The sequence below is a fragment of the Electrophorus electricus genome, chromosome 13 (genome assembly GCF_013358815.1).
Source record: "Electrophorus electricus isolate fEleEle1 chromosome 13, fEleEle1.pri, whole genome shotgun sequence".
Classification (NCBI taxonomy): domain Eukaryota; kingdom Metazoa; phylum Chordata; class Actinopteri; order Gymnotiformes; family Gymnotidae; genus Electrophorus; species Electrophorus electricus.
The window spans coordinates 16,549,778-16,573,409 of NC_049547.1; the positions used below are offsets into that span (position 1 = coordinate 16,549,778).

The 23,632-nt window shown below is 44.5% G+C and overlaps 1 protein-coding gene across 3 annotated transcripts; it reads right to left on the reverse strand.

Moving 5' to 3' along the window:
• Window positions 1-882: 882 nt before the first annotated feature.
• Window positions 883-23,277, reverse strand: dicer1 (dicer 1, ribonuclease type III). 3 transcript variants are annotated; one of them, XM_027024250.2, is made up of 29 exons: window positions 23,228-23,277; window positions 20,506-20,547; window positions 19,734-19,860; window positions 19,242-19,430; window positions 18,829-18,982; window positions 18,548-18,672; window positions 18,229-18,363; window positions 17,745-17,905; window positions 17,377-17,545; window positions 16,726-17,198; window positions 16,469-16,601; window positions 16,121-16,363; window positions 15,875-16,029; window positions 15,653-15,785; window positions 15,453-15,528; window positions 15,228-15,367; window positions 14,815-14,994; window positions 14,193-14,406; window positions 13,908-14,061; window positions 13,527-13,709; window positions 13,328-13,433; window positions 12,995-13,170; window positions 11,543-12,305; window positions 11,196-11,345; window positions 9,404-10,232; window positions 8,919-9,187; window positions 6,241-6,403; window positions 5,947-6,022; window positions 883-5,354 (listed from the first exon to the last, which is right to left on the reverse strand). In XM_027024250.2, exons 4-29 carry the CDS (start codon window positions 19,353-19,355, stop codon window positions 5,153-5,155), a joined length of 5,676 nt encoding a protein of 1,891 aa, XP_026880051.2. In that variant the 5' UTR covers window positions 19,356-19,430; window positions 19,734-19,860; window positions 20,506-20,547; window positions 23,228-23,277; the 3' UTR covers window positions 883-5,152. The 3 variants fall into 3 exon arrangements, with proteins under 3 accessions (XP_026880051.2, XP_035388779.1, XP_035388780.1); XM_035532886.1 differs by having other exon boundaries at window positions 19,242-19,463; XM_035532887.1 differs by lacking the exons at window positions 883-5,354; window positions 5,947-6,022 and having other exon boundaries at window positions 6,247-6,403; window positions 8,919-8,954; window positions 9,031-9,187.
• Between the last annotated feature and the right edge of the window lie 355 nt (window positions 23,278-23,632).

Genomic DNA, 23,632 nt, shown 5'->3' on the forward strand with positions numbered 1-23,632 from the left:
TCTTTACCGCTTTCTTTTACCGAGTCGAGCACTGCCCGTGTGCGGTATGTCTGACAGCTCAAGCCTTCACTTGGAGGTCATCCCAACGACCACCATCAAACGATACACGGGCTCCCATCTTTCGAACCTGTTTTTTCCTGTTTGTTCATGTGAATCGTTTTTTTTTTTTTTGCTTTTTCATTCCCTAAACCCTTACGGTAAAACAAAACTCCATAATGTCAAAGACACCAGCGTCTTGAAATGGTGGGTTTTACCTAACGGCTACTTTTAGGATTGCATCAATCAGTGCAGTGCGTCATTTTTTTTTTAATATCAGCAATGGAGTGTTAAACTCTAAATGGAGACGCGAGTGCTTGCACAGCTGACATGAGGTCATTTCTCACCTCAGAAGCCTGAGAGCGAGGTTCTCATTTTCCTCTCCTGGCAAGAGCCAATACAGCCACACAACAACGTGCAAGCACCAAATTGGATACACGAAGTCGTAAACCGGACCGCTGCGAGTGTAAAAGTATACTCCAACACAGTATGCACTCACTTCGTCTACTGCACAAGCCTTTGTGAAAATGCGATTAAAACGTTGCTCACAGTTGCTGGGTCCATCTAAACTGCGGCCTCCGGGCACTCGTAAACTTCTAGCTTAAGCTTTGCCGACTAGCAAAATACTGGAGGTCATCACCGCAGGCCTGCCCAGCTAAGCACCCGTTTAAACCAGCCCCCTGACCCCAAGATACCACGACATTGGCCATTAGAGTCATTACCGTCATAAACGCGACATCAAAATGCAATGCACAATTTTAATACTGAGGTGCTACGTAAGAACACAAATCCCAGTTCAGAGAGAAACGTTGCATATTTAACCAAGAATAGAATTGGGAAGTCACGTTTTGAATGGACCATACCATAACTTTATTGTTGATACATTTAGCTACAATTATTTAAAAAAAGAAAGAAAATAAGACTATTAAAGGTATTTGTGATCCATAAGGTGCAGATCGTAAACCACTGCAGCTCTTTTACAGTATGAGTGAGAATCATTTCATGTCCCTTGTAACAGCGCTGCAGTTCTTGATGGCCCATAACTCCCCGATTGAAAACTCCACTCGTTCTGTTGGTGCGTTGCTGATCTCCATGACCACCACATTCCCAAATATCATGGCCAAAAAAAAAAAAAAAAAAAAAAAAAAAAAAAAAAAAGTGTTCACATCACATTCCAGAGCCATTTTTCTTGGCCACCTTGCTGCTGATGAGTGCATTTGAATTTCAGGTAAATTAAAGAGGAGATAACAAAAAAAAAAAAAAAAACAAACAAAAAAAAACCACATTTAAAAAGCCCAAAATCCATAATACCAAAATGTAGGAAATTGCTTACTCAAGCCCTTCTTTGTGGAATACGGGGCTGCAAAAAAGTTGAATAAGAATGACAAGACAACAGACGAGAGAAAAGCAATGAGGGATGGAGTATGGGGATTTCTTCACTGACGCACACTACTTGATCTGAACCTAATGGTATGTCAGATATAAACTAATGAGGGAACAATTTCACCTAAACATAATGCACGACATGCCTGTCAAAGGACTTGGTAGTTTGCAGATTACAATTTAAATGTAAAAATATTACATTAAGGCAGGACATGAATGTATACAAAAGGACATACATTTAGCCCCAGATTGTAGAGATCAACTACTACTTTTCTACAGTGTATTCCTTACACGACGACATCCTGCAGGCACGTGGTATCTTCCCGATCACATTTTAAATACAATTGTAAAAATACCAGCAGTGGAACAGCAGCAAGGCCAAAACCACAAGTTATTCTTTTAAATGCAATGGCATCATATATACACGCATTTTCTTCTCTCTTTCTGACATGAGGTAAAGTATGGCGCCCAAGTGCAATGCTGATTTGTGCTACATGTAACAAAACAAAACAAAAAAAACCCCCAAGAAAATGAACACAATTCTCAGCCAAAAAAAGAGAGAAAAAGAGTCTGCAGCATGCTGTGCAATGGTGAATGGCGGGCTTACATCGAAACTCCCAGCAAGAATAAAACACTATTTTACATAATTCTTTACACGACTTGGGTCATCAATCATGCAGTGGGAGTAGCTCAGTCATCAGCTGTGACATCATCCATTCTGTTATCAGGAGGTAAAGAAAACAAAACAAAAAACAATAACAAAAACAAACAGTGCGTGGAATCACATGTGGGGCTTCACGTTCTTTGAGTAACAGAACTGTGTAACTAAAGATTCAAATGAGAAGAAAAAGAGTGAAAAGGTGTGCCATTCCTCTCACTGGGAAAAGGCTATAATGAGGCAGAATGTATAAATGGTGCCTCTGATTGGAGGGGGGGGACGACTGCCTATTATATACCAGTATGTAAATGCACCTTCTTCCTGACAAGCTAACCAATCACCAATGTCTATAGAGATGTCAATGATGGCTGTGCAAGATCAAAGACGGAGATGGAGCTGAGGATAGGCATGCAGGATCACCAAAAAACTCTTGCTCAGATAAAAGACTGCACTCAGAGAGCTGAGAAGGTTTGTTACAACAGGCCAGGCAGTGAGTGACAACTGTCTATTTAGCCCACTGAAATAAAGTACTGAAGGAAGCTGTAAATTTCTCTACACTCAAAATACTCACTGAATACATGGCACCTACCCGAACATACACAGCACAAAGCAATGTCTTGGTTTGCTACAATTAGTAGAAGTGGATTTGCTATTGTAACAATATTAGATGTTACAGATCAATATGTTAAAGAGACAAAAGGCACCATTTATGGGCATACTGTTTAAATAGGTGTAAATTCATTTAGATGAACGGGAATGGTTTCTAGTGCAAACTGTAGTGTGGATCCCCATCTAAGGTGCACCAATGGGCAGAGAAGCAGAACATGAAGTAACGGGCAAAATTACAGGAATATCTACAAAGAGATGGATCAACATTGCCATATTCAGGACTGCCAAACTAATCACAAAGGGGGTATTTTTTGAGGGTAGCATCACCAGGAGATTCAACTTCAGTAATATGCCCATACCAAAAAGAGCATGAGCAGGAGGTACCAACAGTAATAACAAATCTCTTCACTCAAGTCAGGTAGTTAAGACATGTCAAAGATGACATAGGGAAAGAGAGGAAAAAAAATTTAAATGATTTTTGCAGCCTACGCCCTCAATTTTTGGGATTATATAATTGAAGCATTACTCATATGTATAACTTGCTTCTCTCCATTAACCAAAATAAAAAGCAAGTGACAGAACACAGCAAATACAAAGGAAAATGACATCACAGACACTGCAAGCAGCCTAATGAGATTTCAAAAGACCTCGGAAGAGGAGTGACCGGGACAAGGCATGGCTTATAGGTGTTCAGGAATAAAAACAATCCAATCTCCACAAATGTTGAGCAATCCTTTCAAACCAGATACACAATTAGACTAAGCTGAATTTTGAATTTTAAAAAAAGAAAAGAATCCCACCGAGTTCCATAGAGGCACTGAGCTTATGTGCAGAGAACGTCCCTCAGCTTACCCTCAAAATCTTCAAGCTTTAAATCAATAAAAAAGGGAACCCATGAAGCAGATCTCTACAGCACGACTGCTGACTAAAACAACCCAACAGATTTCAAAGGTAAAACAAAGAGGTATTATAGTTACAGTGCAAAAGATGAAAAATTCAAGCTTAATAAACATAGCACCAAAAAAAAAAAAAAAATTAATTTAAAAAAGCATGCGATTAACTGAGGTATTTGAGTGAAGAATGTCTAATATAGTGAAGACAAAGAGGCTAGACAAGCTATAACACGTACATGAAACGAAGGCTGGTTTCCACATCTTTAAATGAGTGACTCATGAAGGATTGACTTCACAGATGCAGCCTCTTTGCACTGCACCACTACTGACTTTGGTAGTGAAGTGAAGTAAATGAACTACAAGCCATCTATTAAAATATTGGGTTGTCCTAAAGACTGTACGTAAAGGTGCTCTGTGTCTTACAGAAGTATCCAATATTTTTTTTTCTTTTTACAAAATCTGCAGCATATTTTCCCAAGTGATATGTCTTACTTTTTTGTGTGTCATAATATCAAAACTAAACGCATCAGTCAATGGTGACATCTAATGCTCATAGAGACTGTCCACCAAAATGTTATCACTCTTGGTATCAAAAGACATTACTGAAAGCCAAGTTATCAACTTACATCATAATAAACATTAAATCTTCTCTCTTTTATATAGGTGTACATTGGTAGTTCTATTTATAGTATTTATATAATATCCAGTTGGCTAAAACAGCTACACAAACATGCATTCTAGAGTGCTGTTAAAAACTTTTGAATTACAGTAACTGGGAATGTTTGAATTATTATCCGCTTTTAAGGACATGAGGGAGGGCCATATTCTCTCTCAGGTATAGAACACGGTACATACCCAAATGTTTGGTGCTGATCAGGCGAAATATTCACGACTGAGTTCGTAACACAGCAGACCCTAGTGAAATAAGTGCAATGACGATTAAGAATAGCATTTTCAAGACCGTGGAAAACATTGCTCTTGCTCCGTGGTCTGTCTTTCTCTTTCACTCTCTCTCACTCTCTCCCTGCAAGCTTTTTCCATCAGAGCGTTTTGGAAACGCTCCAAAACTGGCACTAGTGCACTGACTGAGGAGTTTAGCGTTTTTTTTTTTTTTTTTCCTTATTTAAATGTATACATTTTAATTATATACATTCTAACACTAGTTTCAAGCCTAAGCTTTTTTTTTTTTTTTTTTTTTTTTTAACTTTTAACACACTACCACCAAAGCCAAAGATGTCTTTAAAAAGTGTTAAAAGAGGAAAGAGGATAGATGCCTGACATTTAACACTTGCAATACATGAATAAAGCACTCTCGTGATGAACAGCTCAGAGGAAACAAAAGATAAAAAGATTGTGTCTGCGCCAAAAAAAAAAAAAAAAAAAAAAAAAAAAAAAAAAAAAAAAAAAAAAGGCAAAGGAAAAAAAATTTTAAAAAAAAGTCTTTGCAAATTCTGTTGACATGAGCAATTCTCTTCAATAACAGAAGACCGTCCATGATGCGGACTGGTGTGGAGAGGAGGCATGGAATCTGTGGAGCTCAGCTGTTCGGGGACCGCTGGAGTCTGGGTGGAGCTCAGCTGTTCGGGACCGCTGGAGTCTGGTGGAGCTCAGCTGTTCGGGACCTGAGGCTGATTGGCTTTTGAGGCTGCGCAGGGGCTCGGCGGGCCGCTGCAGACTTGGCGATGCGGTAGCTTCGACCCCACGCCCTTGAACTGCCCTTGCCCACCACCTCCACCGTCACGCGCACCTTCCCGTCGTACGTCCTCTCAGCAGGGCTGCGGTGGATGGGAGGGGAGAAGTCACTCGCGGGCCAAGGGCACAGACACACAAGTCTAACATCAGCCCAACTAACCAACCCCTACCCTTACCCCACCCTATAGAAAACCTCACCCTTCCCTTAGTCTACCACACCCTCTGGATTAACCTACCCAAACCTCAACCAACCTACACCCTACATAACCTACCCCTACCTCGATCCTCTTCCATGTATAGCCCAAAACATAACTAACCCCACACCCATCCCTAACCTGATCCACGAAAACTCTGAAATGTAGCCTACTCTCAGTTATACTATGAACATCACCCTCCCCAATCCTTTATCAATCACACCCTATACATAAACTACCTGTAAGCAACCATACCTATAATGGGTCGTTCACTTACATGGGCATGTAAGATGCTGGTTCAGGAACTCTGACAGCAGCGATATAACTACTGCACATTTTGTTTACACTAGTAACAGCAGGAAGCTCAATAGAGCCTAAAGTGATTTCACATCAGAAATTAAAGCAGCGACCCACAATAACACAGTGCGATGGACGCTGGCGTGCCCGTTAGGTGGAGCACAGCAGCAGGGGGTGCGCGCACCTGAACTTCGCGGTCTCTGGCTCCATCTCCAGCAGCTCACGCACGGGCGAGCGCGGTACGTTGGCAGAAAACTTCTCTGAAAAAAAAAAAAAAAAAAAAAACAAACCGAGGCCCCACCATTTCAATACGGCATTTCACCAGACGCAAGGACATCCGGAAGGGTGGAACAAAAAAAAAAAAACAAAAAAAAAAAAAAAGGACTCCAGTTAAGGTCCTTCGCCGCAGGGGCCGGCGAACAATCAAACTACACAAAACGCAGAAGTGACTCAGAGCCTGCGCTGCTCTCGTTCTCACCTATCAGCGGCCTCATCATTGGATAATACACTTGCCAAACGGTCTCCAGTGACATCTTGCTGTCCATGTAAATTGCCCCGGCTAGTGATTCGAAGATGTCCCCCATGGCTTTGGGGACCTCGATATCTTCCTCTTTTTCCTCATCTTCTTCAGATCGGCGCAGCTGAAAGGAAGAGATGTGATTGTGGGGCTGTTTTGCCCCGTCCCTTCGGCGACAGAGCTTTCTCACAGGAGCAGGAAACGCATCTACGGCTATGGTAGACTCATCTTAAATTAACTGCAGACAACAAATAGATGAAAATGTTCTATGCAGTGAAACCAACTCAAATTGAGATTCAGAAAGTATACTCAAAAGTATGCTTGGTTTTTGCTGCAGTTACATTCCCCCCCCCCCAATAAATAAGCACTCAAGTTCAGAATTGGTCATAGAAGGCAGGCCAAAACTGGGTCTGTCCTCAATTACGTTTAACATTAGACTTAACAAAAGCCCTGTCTGTTTGTGGTCCAGTGGATACTGGGGACAATGCTACTCAGCTATGTAATTAGGGAGAACATTACTTATTTTAATGAATTTGCCTTTCCTCATACAGTATCCAATGTTGTCCCTAAGGCATAAAATGCTTTCCAATGAAATAAGACTAGGTTCAGTGCCAAGATAACCATTTCAAAATAAATTCAATCCAACTGCATTTTCCATCAATACTGAAGAAAAATAAAATGCAAATACAAATAGAGAACAGACCCATAATGACTGCCAGCATTTGCATGAAGTTTGAGATATTTATCAATATATGTAAATGATAATGGCACACGTGTGTGCATACGTTTATTACAAACACCTAGATTGCACCATTTTATGTACACTTACCGAGTGCTAATTCTCCATCTACTCTCTAGGCCATGTTCAACTACAGGAGCATTTCTGAATGAATATTATTAGGGTAATATTGCAATGGTAACTGGATGGTAAACTTGCACAAGCTCATTAGGCTGCTGGGGGGTTTTTTGGTCATTGTTTTTGTGTCAAAACCACTGCTAAAAATATTAGCCAAAAAGGAGGCTGATGTACAGAATGGTTGTTGTATTAACAAACGGCGGGTAAGTGTATACACATGTGGGCTGTCCAAGTTGATTCTTTTGCAAAGTTAATAATTTTGTAGTCTCGTTAATCTCATTTCCCTGTTGATCCTGTGCATCCATCAGGTCACTGAGAAGCAACAAGTCAGGGCTCCTTTGAGATTAGCGAGGTCTGTGCATGACTCTGTCGTGGGAGAAAGACCTCACTGCCAGTTGCTCCTCACCAAGAGTGCAAGGTAAATAAGCAACGTGAAACTACTGGCTGACGGCGTTTTTCCTTATTGAGCCAATTAAAAAGGGCTACCAGCAACATCCTAGTTAGTTTTATATACGAAGGGGATTCATATTTTTTTGTACCTTTTTTTTTTAATGTTTAAATAGCACTGAATTTCTCCGGTTATTAGGTTATATTGACTTTATGAGCATATTTCTTTGTAACAAAAAACAAAAAAAAATCCAACAATTTAAATGGTGATAAAGACCTGCACAAAATGTTTACTGTTTAGATTCAAAATATATAAACAAGGAATGCGGTAATCGGTATATGAGCCATTTTGTAGCTGAAGCCATTACTGATGGGGTTTATCATTCATTTTCGTTGAACACGAGTCAATTTTCCCCGCAACTCGAACATCCTTGAGATGAAGCACTGTGTTGCTATGCCCATTAATCCCTCTTAAATTCTGAAGATGTATGTCTAAGTGTAAAATGAGTCTGCTCTAATTACCAAGTCACCAAATATTAAGTACAGTATTTGCAAACTTTGCAATTTCCCTTATAATTAGCTTTTGTTAGCCTATGTGGTCGCAATTACTAATTATCGACGCTAATTCCTGCTAGCGCATATATGGGTATTCCTGCTCATTGCAGGAATAATATATTTGCTTTTTTTTTGGTCTAGCAATTCAGTGTGTCCATCTTATACAGCTTGGGTGATGCTTCTGACAGTTGTTGATAATTATGACAGCATTTAATTGTATGTTGTAGTTTTTTGTTTTTTTTTAAGGCTTTTCTGGTAATCTCAGCCTGAAGCTTGTCTCTGTCTTATTAGGCAATACTGTTTACTGACTCCCAACACAGCTATCCCACACTGATGGGAGCAAGACCATATGCATATATTAAAGTGCAATACAATACATCAAGTCACAGGTTCATAAAGGCCTTGGTGCTTACTTTAAAGGGAGACTTCAGCAGAAGACTATTAGACTTCCATTGTGACTTTTTACAAGGAATAACCACTCACAGCGGTAAATGAGTCATTCAATCATTAAATTTAACATGGTATGCTCATCATTGGGTTTTGTATTGTGTTATATCTTTAAAACAAATAACTGTCCCCTGTTTAGTCCAAGATCTTTGTGACTGTAGCAAGACAAGGCTAGTTATGCAACTGAGCACTGGAAACAACTGAATGTGTATGCCAAAAAGGTACTGTTGTCATTTTAATGAAATTAATGAAGGTCTCATTTGTTTCGTAACATTTATGTTTTAAATTTAAAAATTGCAATTAAAAATGTAACTGTTTGCCAACCATAATTATACTGACTGAACGCTCTCAAAAGGTATTCATCATTAAAACCCGAAGAAGCTCAAACACTAACCTCAGAGTCCATTCCTTGCATTTCATTCTTTTCCAGCTGAAATTGCACAAAATCGTCAATCACGTGGAACAGCTCAGGTGAGACAGCTTTGAAGTACTTGTGGTAGTCGTACTTGACAGCCAGGGAAGCGAATATGGTGTTGTTGACGAGCGCAGAGCGCAGGTCAGTGAGCACGCCCGGAGAGTGCTGGCGTGGGTCTTCATAAAGGTGCTTGGTTATGAGGTAGTCTAAAATCGCGTCACCAAGGAACTCCAACCGCTGGTAACAATCTGTTCACACGTTAAAGAAACATGCATGGAGTAAAATCAGACAGCACCAGGGGTACATTCACTGATATCTTGCTGGGCACCATCATCTGCCCTAGTAAGTTCTAATGTGACCAAATACCATTTTTAATTTACAGATGTAATTAAATTTTTCAATCTACATAGTTTCTAAGACACAGTGGTGTTTGGTGATTCTAGAGACCTTTGCAGGTCCCCCACCTGTGATTGTGTTGTAATGGTATGAGGCGTGAGTGAAGGCCTGAAGGAGGTAGGCCTTGTTCTTGAATGTGTAGTTGATCTTCTTCTCGAAGTTCTCGAAGCCGGAGATCAAGTGGTGGAGGGTGCGTTCGGCGTCCGGGTGGTCGAACATGCAGCGCGGGGGGATCCGGAGCCAGCCGTACTGCGGCTCGGCCGGTTCCTCTGTGGCCCTCCTTGCCCCTCGCTTCTCAACCGGCAGCACCTTCAGGCCCAGCGAGCAGAGGAACATCTGGGCAGCACGCTCTCCGCAGCTAGTCAGGTAGCAGCCCAGCAGGGCCTCCACGCAGTCGGCGATGCTCTTGTCGGCGATGCACTGCTCCGTGTGGAGGTCGTAGGAGATGGACTGCTTGCCGGCGTCTGTGCCACAGTTCTCTTCCGACGGATTCCAGAAGCCCACCACGAAGTCGTCCTCCTCACCGGCCTTGCTCGGGTCCAGGTAGCACATGGCGTCCCAGGAGCTGTAGTCGAACTCATCGCCGATGCCGCTGCCGCCGCCATCCGAGGAAAAGTGACAGCTGCCGAGCGCGGCCCGCCGCGGAGCCTTCCAACCACAGCTGGGCTCTGTAGATGGGAAGGTGCCAAGGGAGATCTTCTTGCCAAAGGCTCCGGAGCCAATCAGCATGGTGTCGATGAACTTGATGTGCTCCTGGTAATACTCCAGGTCGTCCTCGACGTTCACCTCATCCTTGGGCTCCTTCCACATCAGGTCTTCATCCTCCACGTCAGGACCCTCATCCTCATCATCGTAGTCATCTTCATTGGCTTTTCCATTCGCCAGGTCTGCCTTTGTCTTGATGGACAGATGCAAAAAACAGACAAGAGAGTTTCAGTTAGAACACATTAGGTCTACTGAATGCAGTTTTATTGAAAAAAAAAAAAATGGTAGTATCCCACTCGGAGTCATCAGCTTGAACCTAATTCAGCAGCCGACACACATCCAGACTGTCATCTTTATATCATTAACACACCATAAAGTTGACCATGTGGGAAAAATTCTGATGAATATTCATTAAAATGTTATCAGGCCTGACATCTAATATTGTAATAATATGGAGAATTGACGCTTAAAATGAGTCAGCCTTGGGCAAAACCAGAGTAATCTTACCACACACAGCCTCAACCACACCAAGCTATCCAAACCATACACCCAGAGCACCCACTCAACGTGTGGAGAAAGCTTGACATTTTTCCTATTGATTTCTGATATACACATTTTTTCTTTTTCTTTTTTTTTTTAACTGATTAACACCACATGTTCAAGAATCAACTGAGCTTGAAGCACATAACTGAATGCTGTCTAACTGCTTCAGTGTTTGATCTCATGCTTAAAAAGAAAGCAAGACATCAAATTCCTGAATTTCCCTTTTTGTTATAAAATTAACTTCCCACCCAATTACACAGTAGCCTTCCAATATTCTTTAACTCACTGCAGTAGAAACATAAGGAAAGGATGCATGTTAAATTTCTTGTGAAATCTCACTACTGTTGCCTGATCCATGACACAGAGGAGTGGGGGAAAAAAAAAAAAAAAAAAAAAAAAATCCTACGCTCCAGCATCCCAGAAAGCATGAACCTGCCCCCTAGTGGCAAGCCTGGAGAATGGTCAATGTGCAAACAACGCCAACATGTAATAGTCCACAGCGCATGCATGAGAACAGCTCTGTAATTGTGCGTGAGGACACAGGTGGATAGCAGGTTGAGCCAAGCACACACAGCACAGAGCAACCATCAGCAAGAGCGTGAGGAGCCCCACCTCAGAGTCGCCTTTGTCAGTGTTGCTTTTGTCCTGGTTCACCACGTAGCCGGGGGGTAGCCAGTTCACGGGCGGATCGAAGATGGAGACCACCATTCGACTTGGCAGCCCCTTCTTCTTCCCCAGACGGTAAAGGTTGCAGTTACTGACCTAGAACGAGGCAAAACGTACTGTTCTTACCGTTCAATATTCATTGTCCGGATGTTTAAAAAAAAAAAAAAAAAAAAAAAAGAGGCAGAGATTGTTTCGCACAGTACTTAAGGCAACAATCCTAACTGGTAGAGGAATTCCACAAAAAGCGTAAGAGCGTGTATGTATGTGTGCGTGTGTGTGAGCCCACAGTTTACCTTCTTACTCCTCATGTAGGAAAGTCGGCCCTCGTGTGCGTCGGGGTACGTGCAGAACAGGTAGGTGGTGATGGCATGCTTGAGGAAGGAGTCGCCTAGCATCTCCAGCCGCTCCAGGTTGAAGCCGTCGCTGGCGTTGGAGAGGGTCAAGGCCTGCAGAATCAGGCCCGGGTTCGGGCCCAGGGTTTTGGCTGAGTCACAGGGCGGTGCTGCAGACCCGCACACCTCCAGAGACCCAGACACAGGTGGAGCGGTGCTGGTCGTTGCCGCCCCGGAGGCTAGGCAACGGTCTGAGGTAGCTTTCTTGACATGCCCACCGTGGAGGTCCAAGTCCCTGCCCAAGGTACATTCGTGGACGCCGCTCGAAGGAGGCTGCACAAGAACTGAGGTAGTGGCTCGTGTCGGCAGGTTGCCCTCCTGCGCGGCCAGCCAGGAGCGCGGGCAAACATCGTGTGCGTGCTGGTCGCCGCCGTTGGCCCCCGCTCCATTGCTGAGGTTAGTGGGACAGGCGCGCACACTCCCTTCTTGGGCTGGAGCCATCGGGGGCAGCACACACGCCTCTAGCTTTTCGTCTGGTGCATTGCAGTTATCATGCGAGAGAGCTCCCCCTGGGGGCTGGGAGGCTTCGGCACTAGGGCCTTCCTGGGCAGTGTGGTCAGGGGCAGAGCTTGTGCCAGGCTGACGGTGATCATCGTCCTCCATGCATGAAATAAACGACTTGCTGTCGATGGATTTCTTCCATCCAAAGTCCAAATTTGGATACCTGGACAAAGCAGTGCATGTAAAGACGACAAGACTCTCTGAAAGGACAAACACATTTTGTTCCTAGGCTGCGTTCAGCCTTCAAAATCAACTGTTTATACAGAGCAGTTTACAAGAATGCAAAAAGAGCCCTTAGAAAAGTTGCTATGCAAGCTAGTCAGACTAGACCACTTTCTCAACAGTTTACATGCAGAAACAATTTATTTTTTACTACCAATTCATGTTTAGTAGTTTCAAAACGGCTCCAAGCTTACCACAGATACAAATCAGAAAGCTTTGTTGGATGAATGCAGTGATCAAGGGATAATTGTATTGAAAAGGGGAAAAACACAAAGGACAAGCGACTGGCCTCAATGTCAAAACTCTGCAAAATGGGTTGTTGATTTGTGTGTGTGTGCACGTGCGTGCGTGTGTGTCTCCGTCTTGGGTCATGCTGCATGAAAAATTTCCCACCTGGGACAAACTTGAAACAATCTAGTCTGACAGCAAGTCTATCAAAGTGCAGTCACAAGAACATACAATACAGCTATAAGACCTTATACAGCAAAACAGCCTAGAGTTTCATCTGGTGACCAATCTCACTTTGCAGACAAGGACAAGTTTCAAGGAGACAGCAGGAAGGAGTTGTCAAGGTATTTTTCAACCAGTCCTTGCGCCCAAAAAACTATGAAACCGCTCTCCGGGACTGACCTGAAGTCAGGGGGCAGGCTCTGGGCCCCCACGCCCGCGTCCATGGCCGTCTGAGCACGCAGCTCCTCGGCCGTCAGAAGGCAGTGAAGTCTGTAGAGGATGCTGGGAAGGCAGACAGCCTTCCTCCACAGTGAGGCAGGGATTGGGTGAATGGCACACAGCTCAGGAACTAAAATCTGAACAAACCGGAAATAGGCAAAGTCGAGAAAATTAATGAAATTAGCCCACACGATTGAGTCCTCTGTGGTAGAATGCGTGAAGTGCACCCATCACACATCTGCGAGGGCACTGGAATCAGCGCTAGGGTGTAAACGCCCCCCATTGGATTAGCACCTGTTTGTTTTGCAGACTTTCCCACTTGGCCTTCCTCTTCTCGGCACTGCTGAGGGGCAGAGCTTTTCCCTTCTGGTTGAGGTGGCGAGGGGTTAACAGATTCAGCCTGCGAGGAGGGGAAACAGCGCACTCCTTGAGTGACCCTGGCAGAGAAGCATGCATGCTGGGAAGGCCTCACTTGCTGGCCTTGACCACCCACCTCGAGGATGTGTGGTCCACGTCCAGGAGAGGCTGGTTGACATTCGACAGGTCCAGGTTGTACTTGGTCTTGTAGTACTCGGCAAACGTCTCATACTCTGGAGAGGGGAACTTACTGAGGGGCGTGAGGTCCGTGTACACGTCCGCGACATAAAACCGGTGCGGCTGATCGAAATTACGATACCTGAGAGACAGGAGGGGGAGGGGGACAAAATACAATGTCCAGAAACTTTAAAATCTTTAGACTTCAGGCTACACAGTTTCTTTCCTTTGAAGCAAAATGAGCTAGTCTTTAAAAAACAGCTGCATCGAACAGCTGTATATCCTCAAAGGGAGTTGAAAAAAAAAACAGGACGTGAAGAGAAAAGGGCTTATCGTCCACCTCGGAATGATGACAGCATCCTGGTAATCCTCCAGTCGGAACGTGAACGGGTTCTGCTTGGTGTACTGAGTGTTAGGAATGCCGATGCGAGCCTCGGACTTCTCAATCTCCTCCATGAACTTGAAGTCCATATCTAAAGTACTGGAATCTCCAACTGAAAAGAACATGGCTTGGAGTCAGATAAAGAATTCTTATGAATAACGACTGGAGTCTTATCTTATTCCACTCCCTCCCCCATGCCCGCAAGTTCACATTCCTACTGGGGAGGAAACCCCGTCAACTCACCCACGTTGAGAGGTAGGACGCAGTAGGCCGAGTCAGCCTCTGTGGGCCTGAACTCAAGCGCGGGCTTCTCCAGCCGGAGGATGTGGGAGAAGATGTACTGGTGCAGGCGGGTGATGAGCTCCAGCTGCGATGAGCTCAGCGTGAAGCCATACTTCTGCAGCTCAATGGAGATGGTCACCTCGCCTGAGCGCGTGTACACGGGGAAGTGTGGGATCTGAATGCAGGCGTCACACACAAGCGCACAGAGCTTCTTACCAACAATGTCTTCCAAGCAACAACATATATACACACACAACATTAAAAAGAAGCACACAAAAAAAAAAATTCCAACAAGACGACATTGTTAACTGCTGAACAAAGTGTACATGTACACTGAAAGGCTATAACCCATCTGCCACCATACACTTGCGTTAGCCTCTAGGACTTAAGATCAATTATCAGTTTCCGACAATACAACACCGTGGGATGGATTTCTGGGTGGTGGACCACTCTGAACCCCATGACCACGCCTTTAACATATCTGTGTTAACACTGGGATGAGAATGGGTCGCCATGGAGTATGGTTCCTCCTGAGGTGAAAAAAAGGGAGCTGTGGAGCTTGGCAGAGATGAGGGCCCCATACCCGAGGTATTGGTTTAGCTGTCAGAATGCCGAAGCATCTGGTGGTGTCCTCGGGAGGGTAGAGCTTCCTCCTGCGGAAGTTCAGCTCATCAGGGAGCGGCGTGGTGAGCACCATCCCGATCACGTAAAGGTAGTAGGTCTTCTCCAGAACAGGATAACTGCCCCGCAGACACTCTGGTATCTACACACACACACACACTCACACACACACACACACACACACACACACACACACACACACCTTCAATAATCACCTTGCATTTAAAATAAAACCATTAGGTTTTAAGATCAACTTTCAATGATTTCAAGATACAATGACTGTTCTGAGAATGAAATGAGTCCCATATGAAATGGTAGCATGATGTTAAAAGCTTGCTGTTGACTCTGATCCTCCACACGTCACAGAGCACTCACGGCTTTCGGGTAGCACTGTCTCCTCTTGGTGGAGCCTGGTCTGCCAGGAACATTGGTCTCCTCTTCATCATGCAAATCCAGCTCTTCCTCATACTTCACTGTCTCTTTCCCCACTGGCATCAAGTGGTCATCCAATTCACCTGAGGGGAGAGAGAGGGATTCATAAATTAAGGCCTTCATTCAGCAGCTGCAGTAAGGAGGTGGTGGCGGAAGGATCGGCCATACCTATTTTGTGAAGTTTTTCACAACACAGCAGAGCCACAGCTTTCTCCGCGAGCCTTGCACACGACATCAGTGGGCCCTACAAAGGCACGTGCGAACACATGAGCGCAGAGCTTCTAAGTGCAGCATACTTTTAGTGCACCATCACCATCCTCATAGAGATATATATATATATATATAGAAAAAAAAACACTGGAACTCACTGTTATGGGCTCCCGGAGGGGTGAGTTGATAGGGAGGAAGAGTGTGGATTGGTATCCGCCCGCTTTCAGCTCAGCAGTCTTGCACTTGGGTGCCAGGTGGGTGAACGGATCGCTGGGCAGCCTGGCGCAGTACCTGCAAGGCAAGAGTCACAGGCATTAACCCCTGCGAGATCGCCGAGGGACGTGCGATCCCATGCGGGTGTCCTCAAGCACAACAGTCACCTGTTGACGTGGCCGATGGCCGTGTTGATAGTGACCCGGGGACCTCCATCGTCTGCGCGGAGCACGTAGGGTGGCAGGATGTTGTCGTCGTCCAGCACAGGCTCCGCCTCCACATCGCCACACTCCGCCGACTTGGAACACTTGTTTCTGAGGATCTAACGGATGTGGGGTGACAACAAAAACAAGTTGCCATGCTAATTTCAACAGCTACGCCCAGAAGAACATCGCTCCCGAGTAACTACAGACCTTCTCGATGGCCTTGTACGTCTTGAGGTCCTCTTCAAACATTTGCGTGTGTTCGCTGTCAGCCAGCATGATGTAGTTAGAGACAGGGGCGCGAGCTCGGCCCTTGGACTGCACATAGGAGCGATACTCGGTTGGCAGGTCGAACCGGACCACCAAATTACACTTCGGGATATCCACCCCTTCCTCCACGATGCTGGTAGCGATGAGCAGGTTGGTTTCGTGCGCTCGGAATTTCCTTAACACCTGGGGGGGAGGGTTGGGGGGCAAGAAGCTCAGGCTCATGGGTGGGGGTGGGTAAACGGGCCGAATGCCAAATGGGAAATAGTGGAAAGGTCCGTCCTGACTCACTTCTTCCTGTTTGCGGAACTCCACCTCCATCTGTTTGTTGCGGGGCTGGTTCTTGCCGATGCTGTGGCCTGTGATGAAGTTGCTGCTAATGTAGGCCAGCTCTGGGTCCTGCTTCCCCGCCTCCTTGATCAGCCTGTTTCCCAGAAGGCATGCATGGCATGAGGAATTACCGGGGATGTGTCCACACGGCGCATCACAAGAACAGCATGACAAGATCATTCTGCAAATTAAAAACATACCGACACTGGAAAACCAACCTGTTGAGCACCACGGCCGTGTACCGCCTCTCCACGAAGATGATCCCGCACAGGATGTTGGTGAACGGCGACGGGAAGTTGGCCTCAGGTTTCTCCTTCACCTCCACCTCCTCGTCTTCGTCCTCGTCCTCTGAGTCGCTCCATGAGACGTAGTTGTCCTGGTTGCGGTTGTTGTACCACTCCACGCTCTCGAACTGCTGCCTCTCGAAGGGCTTGTACTCGCGCAGGATGTCTAGGAGACGGAGCACCTTGGGCGTGACGAACCGCAGGTCCAGTGAGGCGGGCGAGAAGTGCTCCTCACACAGCGCGTGCAGCTTGCGCAGGGCTGTGTCAGCCAGCAGGAGAAGCTTACGGCACATCTCGCCCTGCTCGTGCTTCACGTACTTCTGGAGCTCGCGCACCATGATGCCCGCGGCCTTGTCTGCGCACCACGGCCCCAGCACGGTCAGGACCGCCCGGCAGTCACTCAGAACCTGGGGAGCAGAGTAGGTTTATGGGCCGGAACAGGGCACAGGGTTAGGTTGTTGGTGACTGAACCATTAGCTAATAATTTTATCATGCGAAACAAAACTGCGGACTAAATCGTAAGGAAAAAACATGCATAGCCGAAAAGATTATAAAGATTAATTAACAACATAAAAAAGCAGAAACCTGTTTAGATATGTAAGTGGGGTCTCGGTCCTCTCGATGTGCAGGTAAGTTGCAGTCATTGAGGAACTGGAGAGCTTCGTCCAGCTCAGTCAGAAGCCTCTCAGACAGGCCACTCTTATCTTCATAAAGGCCACAGTCCAGCACCACCTCCCGAGGCTGGGATGCGTACCTGCAGTTTGGGCCAATGAGAATTTTTTTAAAAATGCAAAAAAAAAAAAACAACGCAAAGTTCCTATACATTTTCTAACACCTTTAAAAATTAATTAAGGTTCACTAGCACCTACAAAAGGCATGCAGGCTGGCTGTCTCCACATGATTCTTTGCCTGTGTGAAGGTAAGGGAGCAGGTAAGCAAGGTAGCAAACGTACCTGTCCAGGACGACGAGATCAGTGGCCGTTTCCGCGTTGCTTTTCAGGATCTGCTCCAAGTTCTGGATCTTGTCCTCCAGGTCAGAGGGATCACACTTTCCGTTGAGAATGGAAGCGGTGAGCCCCAAGACACGCGGGAAGCTAGGAGAGTCCTCATATTTCTGCCAGCATGAAGACGAGACCTTTAAAGCCAGTGCGGACAGCACCTAAGGCCAAATCTTACCAAGCCCACCACAGGAAAGGTCCTCGACATTACACAGCCCGATAAGACATGAAAAGCATATGTGTACACATATTACAGAATTGCCAACTTGATGTTAAGTTAAATATTCATACACTCATTCCCACAGACCTGCAATGACCAGTCACACCAGGACTAAATACAGGGTTATTAAAACACTGACATCTTTTCAGCATGTCCCCAGCCTGACAGCTAGATGACGCATGTAAATCTTGGGTTAAATTCGACCCGACGCCATTTCACCTTCATTATGTCTCGATAAGGATGGTCCGTGATTGCGAGGTGACATTCGTCAAAAACCACCAGGTTGATTTTTGTCAGTGGCAAGACCCGACCCCTCAGCACATGCAAAAAGACGTGGCACGTCATGACGAGCACCTGTGGAGAACACACGGACGGAGCCTGCATTAAGGAGATGACACCCCGCAAAGATCATAAAGACATTACAGAGGCCGCATGAGAGAGCTGATGCCCCACAAAGATAACACACACTACAGAGCCTGATTTCGGGGGTGGGGGGGTGGAAGACGGACTCGAGTCCACTTGGTGCCTGTAATCGCACCTGATTTCCCATCATCTCCTGGCTCCATTTCTCCTCTGGCCATAACACTGAGCTCTCGGCGTACTCCCCAACCTGAAGATCGGAATGGGTCCTTACCGTGGACGCCTGCTGGATCACAGACTCTGCTACAACCAATAAATTGACACAAAAGGACAAAAAGAAAGAATATGCTGATCTTTACAGAACTTTTTTTTTTTTTTTTTAATCGGTTTTCAGCAATGACTAAGCATCTAACAGAAGAGAGCGCAAACAGGGCTTCCCTGGCTACTCAGAGCTGCTACCTGTGTTCACCAGGAAAACAGTCCTCTTTCCTTCCTCCTGGCGGATTTGATGGGAGAGCTCTTTTATAAGAAGTACTGCAATAAAGGTCTTCCCTGAGCCTGTGTTTAAGCAGACTATAGTATTGTGTTCAAGAGCTGCTTCAAGAAGTTCAACCTAAATAAAAAAAAAAAAAAAAAAATCTGGTAATGGTGGGGGGGTAGGTGGGGGTGCGAAAAGAAAGCCAAGCTAATAGTAAATCACTATATACTCAGATTGTATATGACTGATGAGCAAAGTGCAAGCAAAACAAATGGGAAATTACACTCATTTTTAGACAAACGGTCCATGCGACTGACCCACTTAATCCACTTAAAAAAATGTTAAAGAAGTACACCACCATAGCCTATTCATGGGACCATCTTCATGGGCTTGCCTGATATTTCCTTGGTGTGTATATGTTGTCGTGGATAGCTTCTTGTTGCCATGGGAGACCGAAGAAAGGCCCCATGGGTGAGGAGGCAGGGGTCACCAGCTGCAGTCCTGCCATGCTTAGGGATTCTGAAGCAGGGGGCCTCCACTCATCCAGTGTTTATCTCATTTCATCCTGGCCTTCTAAAGCTCGCTGCACAAGAAGGGGCAGAAGGTCTCTCTTACACTGGTGGCACATGGACAAAAATCTGAGTTATACTTATGTGGCTTCTAACAGAAACATTACTCCATTTCCTCTGATAATCATAAAAATTATTTGATGGACAGGAATTTGGGGGGGGGGGGGGTCAGCTAAACTAAAAGCACCATATTCAAAGAGACCTCAGTCAAGAAGCCCCAAATGTGCTAACAAGCAACAATCATGCAAAATACAACTCATTGGGTTATAACTTTTGAAGCATATGGAGAGTGGTGTGTGTGTGTGTTGAGCACTCACTGGGTGTGTGTGTTGAACACGCTGCTGTGGAGGCAAGGAGCACTTATTCTGGGTTTCATCATCAGCACTGTTCACTTGACTCGCTGATCAACCCTCCAACCTCTGGTCATACACACGCCAGAGGGGTCTAGAAGATGAAGCCCACACTCCACATTAGGCAACATCCACCAGATGCAAACAGTAGGCGCACACACACCGTCAACACTATAGAAGTACCAGTGTGCAACATATACCGAAATACCAACTCAGTGCTACAGCATACCACATATATACCACTATAGCATGTACACACATAGCAAATTGCTGTAAGCATTGAATGTGTCGAAATATTAAATATATATTAATATATATTAAATATATATTAATAGACAACAAATTTAAAAAGTGACTATGGAAAGGTCAGCAACATGTTATTGAGAACAAGAGTTCTAAAATACAAGAGGGTAAGGAACAACAGTGAGATGACAGGTATAATATGAGTGGTCCACAGAGTGAGCTTTAAAGTTTGTGCTACAAAAAAATAAACCCATTTATTTCTTCTTTATTGTTGCAAGAAAAAAAAACATGAGATGACTCTATACTGCTAAGCTTCATTCATTAGTGTTTTGAAATCAGATCCAAATATATCAAATGTTCCAGCTCTCAATTATCACAATATCAAATTAAATTCATAAGACATAGCCCAAACTGTTTGATTCATAGTCCAACAAAGTGCACTCTTATTACTTCATGCAACAAAGGGAGAAAAAAAAACCAAACAAACACACACTACCTTTTCACAGTTGATGGGACGGCCTAAGAATCTTCCAACGGTCTGAAAACAAACCAGAAAATTATGATATTATGGACATATCTGTAGCAAAGATATGGCACCTGAATTAGGATGACAGCTGGCTTGTAAACACCCTCCCTCATCCCCCAACCACAAAATGGAAACCAAATGACCCTCCGCCCCCTTCATCCTCACCCCCAACCACCTCTGCGAGGCATCTCGGCTCCTGCTGCAGCTCACGGCACCACGATGATCCAGCTTTACCGCGAGAGCACATTTGCTCTTGGTTAAAATCTGTTTCCCCACTCCATGCTGGAGGTTTACTAATCTAATTCGACCACACGAGATATTCGCTTTCAGTTTATTTAGTTATTTATTTCAAACACCAATGCCTCTCTTGGGTAGCGACATGAGCTGTGCTTAATGGCTGAGCAAAACATCTGTGGTAGCCTGATGGTTTTAAGTTTGCCCACTTTTACTTAACTGGACAGTAAAGAAAACTCCTGATACTGGTGTGAAAAGCTTAAGGCAGAGAAGTCTGATTTTTAGGGCCAGAGAAGCCTGTTGAAAATGGCACTGAGAAGCTTGTGTCTCATCCTAAGTCATCAACCGTCAGTTGCCGTCCAGGACCACCACGGAGCCGGTGAGGTTTTGGAGAACCCTGCACTGATTAGAGCAGACTAGTTGGCAGACGAACGGCAGACCAGCAGCCTGGTGTCAAGGCAGCCTAGCTTCCAAAACAAAGCCCAGAGCATGACCTACATTAGCATTCCAGTGTTGGTCATGGACTGCACGTCAGACTAGTGAGCCTCAATACAGCGCTTATCTGCACATCTCAGCAAAGGCAGTTGAACGAATGATGAACAATACCACTGGCACACATGGTTTAGAAAATGAAACGCATCTTAGTTACAGTTATCCAACGCTGAAGAGTGAGTAAACCTGGTTTCCTCTCCTCAAAAATAATAGATGAGATTGTTGACAGATTACTGAAAAAATAAGCAGGTATCAATGTGGTTTAGGCCTAAAGGACTAGTCTTCATAAATCTAAATGTGTTTTCTGTCAAAGTGATCACCGGCATACTCGCTACTTGAAAAAGCCCCAGAGGCAAGCCATCATTTAGGCTCTGCCTGGAAAATGAAGGGCAGGTTTCCATAACCTGTGTTTCACATTCATTCGCCAACTCTCATCAATAATTCATCCCTGCTTACATTACTGCCACTTTAATTTGAAGGCAGCAATACATTAATTGTGGGAGAAATGACATTTGTTGAGCACATGTTGAGCCCAAGTGCAGGCCTCAATATCATACAGAATTAGACTACACATTAATCTGAACTGCAGAAACCTATAGTTAATATATTTAAATATTCTGACTTTTTTTGTATTTTTGTAATCATTGAGTAATGTGATAAAATAAAAAAACAGAGGGGAAAAAATGAATTGGCCAGAGTAATTCTAAACTGGACTACAGGAGGTCAGAGTGGGGATTAATCAGAGAAACTAAAAATAACTTGAAGGATATTTTACATACCATGGGAAAGAAAATAACTCGTATTACAGTGCAGTGAAACTATTTAGCTAGAGAGAATGAGCAAGAGACTAGAAAGTCTGCCTGTTCTCACAACTTTATATAACATGCTCAAAAAAAGGTAATTTAAGAAAGCTATCCAGTTACGCACGCACACACACGTCAGGAATGACAGAAAACGCTATCCTACAAGAATGACAAACGATTACTAGGTTAGCCATATTGTAACCATTTGAATTCACCTTACACTGGTAAGATAGCCTAGTTAGTTACATGATTAATGGGACCAGTATTAATGATTTTTTACATCTGCGTAAAATGATAATTTACAAACCAACGTAGCTACCACACAAATAATGTTAGCTATAAAAAATAATAGCTCATTACCTAAATATTAGCTAGCCAACTACACTCGCAGCGGACTAAAGCGGATACCCGGAGTGATGGCGAGCTTCGATACGTTTCTAGCTAGCACACAGCGCAAAACACTGCCTAATAGGACAGCAAACCCAGTTGCAATTAATCGCTGCAGATAAACAGTTCGTGTCGATCTAGGCCTCACTGCGACCTTGGCCTTGTACGCATTTAGCAGCGCTCTCGCTGTGGTTAGCCAGCCAGCTAACTAGCTATGCTACAGCGGCGATAATCATTACAATTAGCTCAAAGCTAACTAGGTAGTACAGATCTATTTATGGGTCCGTCGTTAATAATTACATCTTTTACTACAGCGTTCGTCATTTAGTGCAAATCTTCGTGGCTTTAGAGATCGTTTCCCTGATGGGGCTCAAACCCATTGGCGAGAGGAAGCTAAGCAGCTAACTGTCTAGCGGACTAACAGTAAGACTGAACCAGACTCGATGCGTGGTCGAGAGACGAGTACAAAAAGCCGATATGAGCCCGTACAATTTCGTACAACCTTTCGTTTATCACGCCGTATAAAAGCCCAACGGGCACATTGAAACTACTGCTATTTGTACTCATTAAAACATTCCAAAACGGACGACGTTGACTGGCTAGCAGAAATGTCACCGAGCTGGCCTGCTCCTCTGAAGTTGGCTGTGGCCAGAGCTGGTTTGCTGCCTATGTAACTGACTATTTCGATTGCAACTTGCCATTGTTAAATTCTACCCACAGGTCAAGCGTTGCCGAATTATGTAACGACACCGTTCACTAAATTGTGAGAGACTCACCTATCGTGTATCCGTTATTTGTCGGCGAGTGTTCGTCCGTGCTGCCCCTCTCCCTTCACGCACACGTGAAGCCAGAAACAATATAACGACGTGAAGTGAAGCCAGAACTGACTATGGCTGTAGTTTTATTAAGTCTTTAGTTTAAACAGAAAATATCATCAACAATAATAATAATAATAATAGCTCTTAATATTGAAGCTCCTGATTGAAAAATCGGCAAAATCTATCTGCAAAATTTATCTGCAAAAAAAAACCGTTTTTCGTATAAAATAGCTTTTATTGTTTGAATGTATGGAGTCGCCTAAAATGAACTACTAGTTTATTCCTGCACTCGTGTTTTTCAGAAAGAACAGTTATGAGATGCTGGAGAAAATGAATGTTTTTCAGGATGTCCCTTGAACTGCC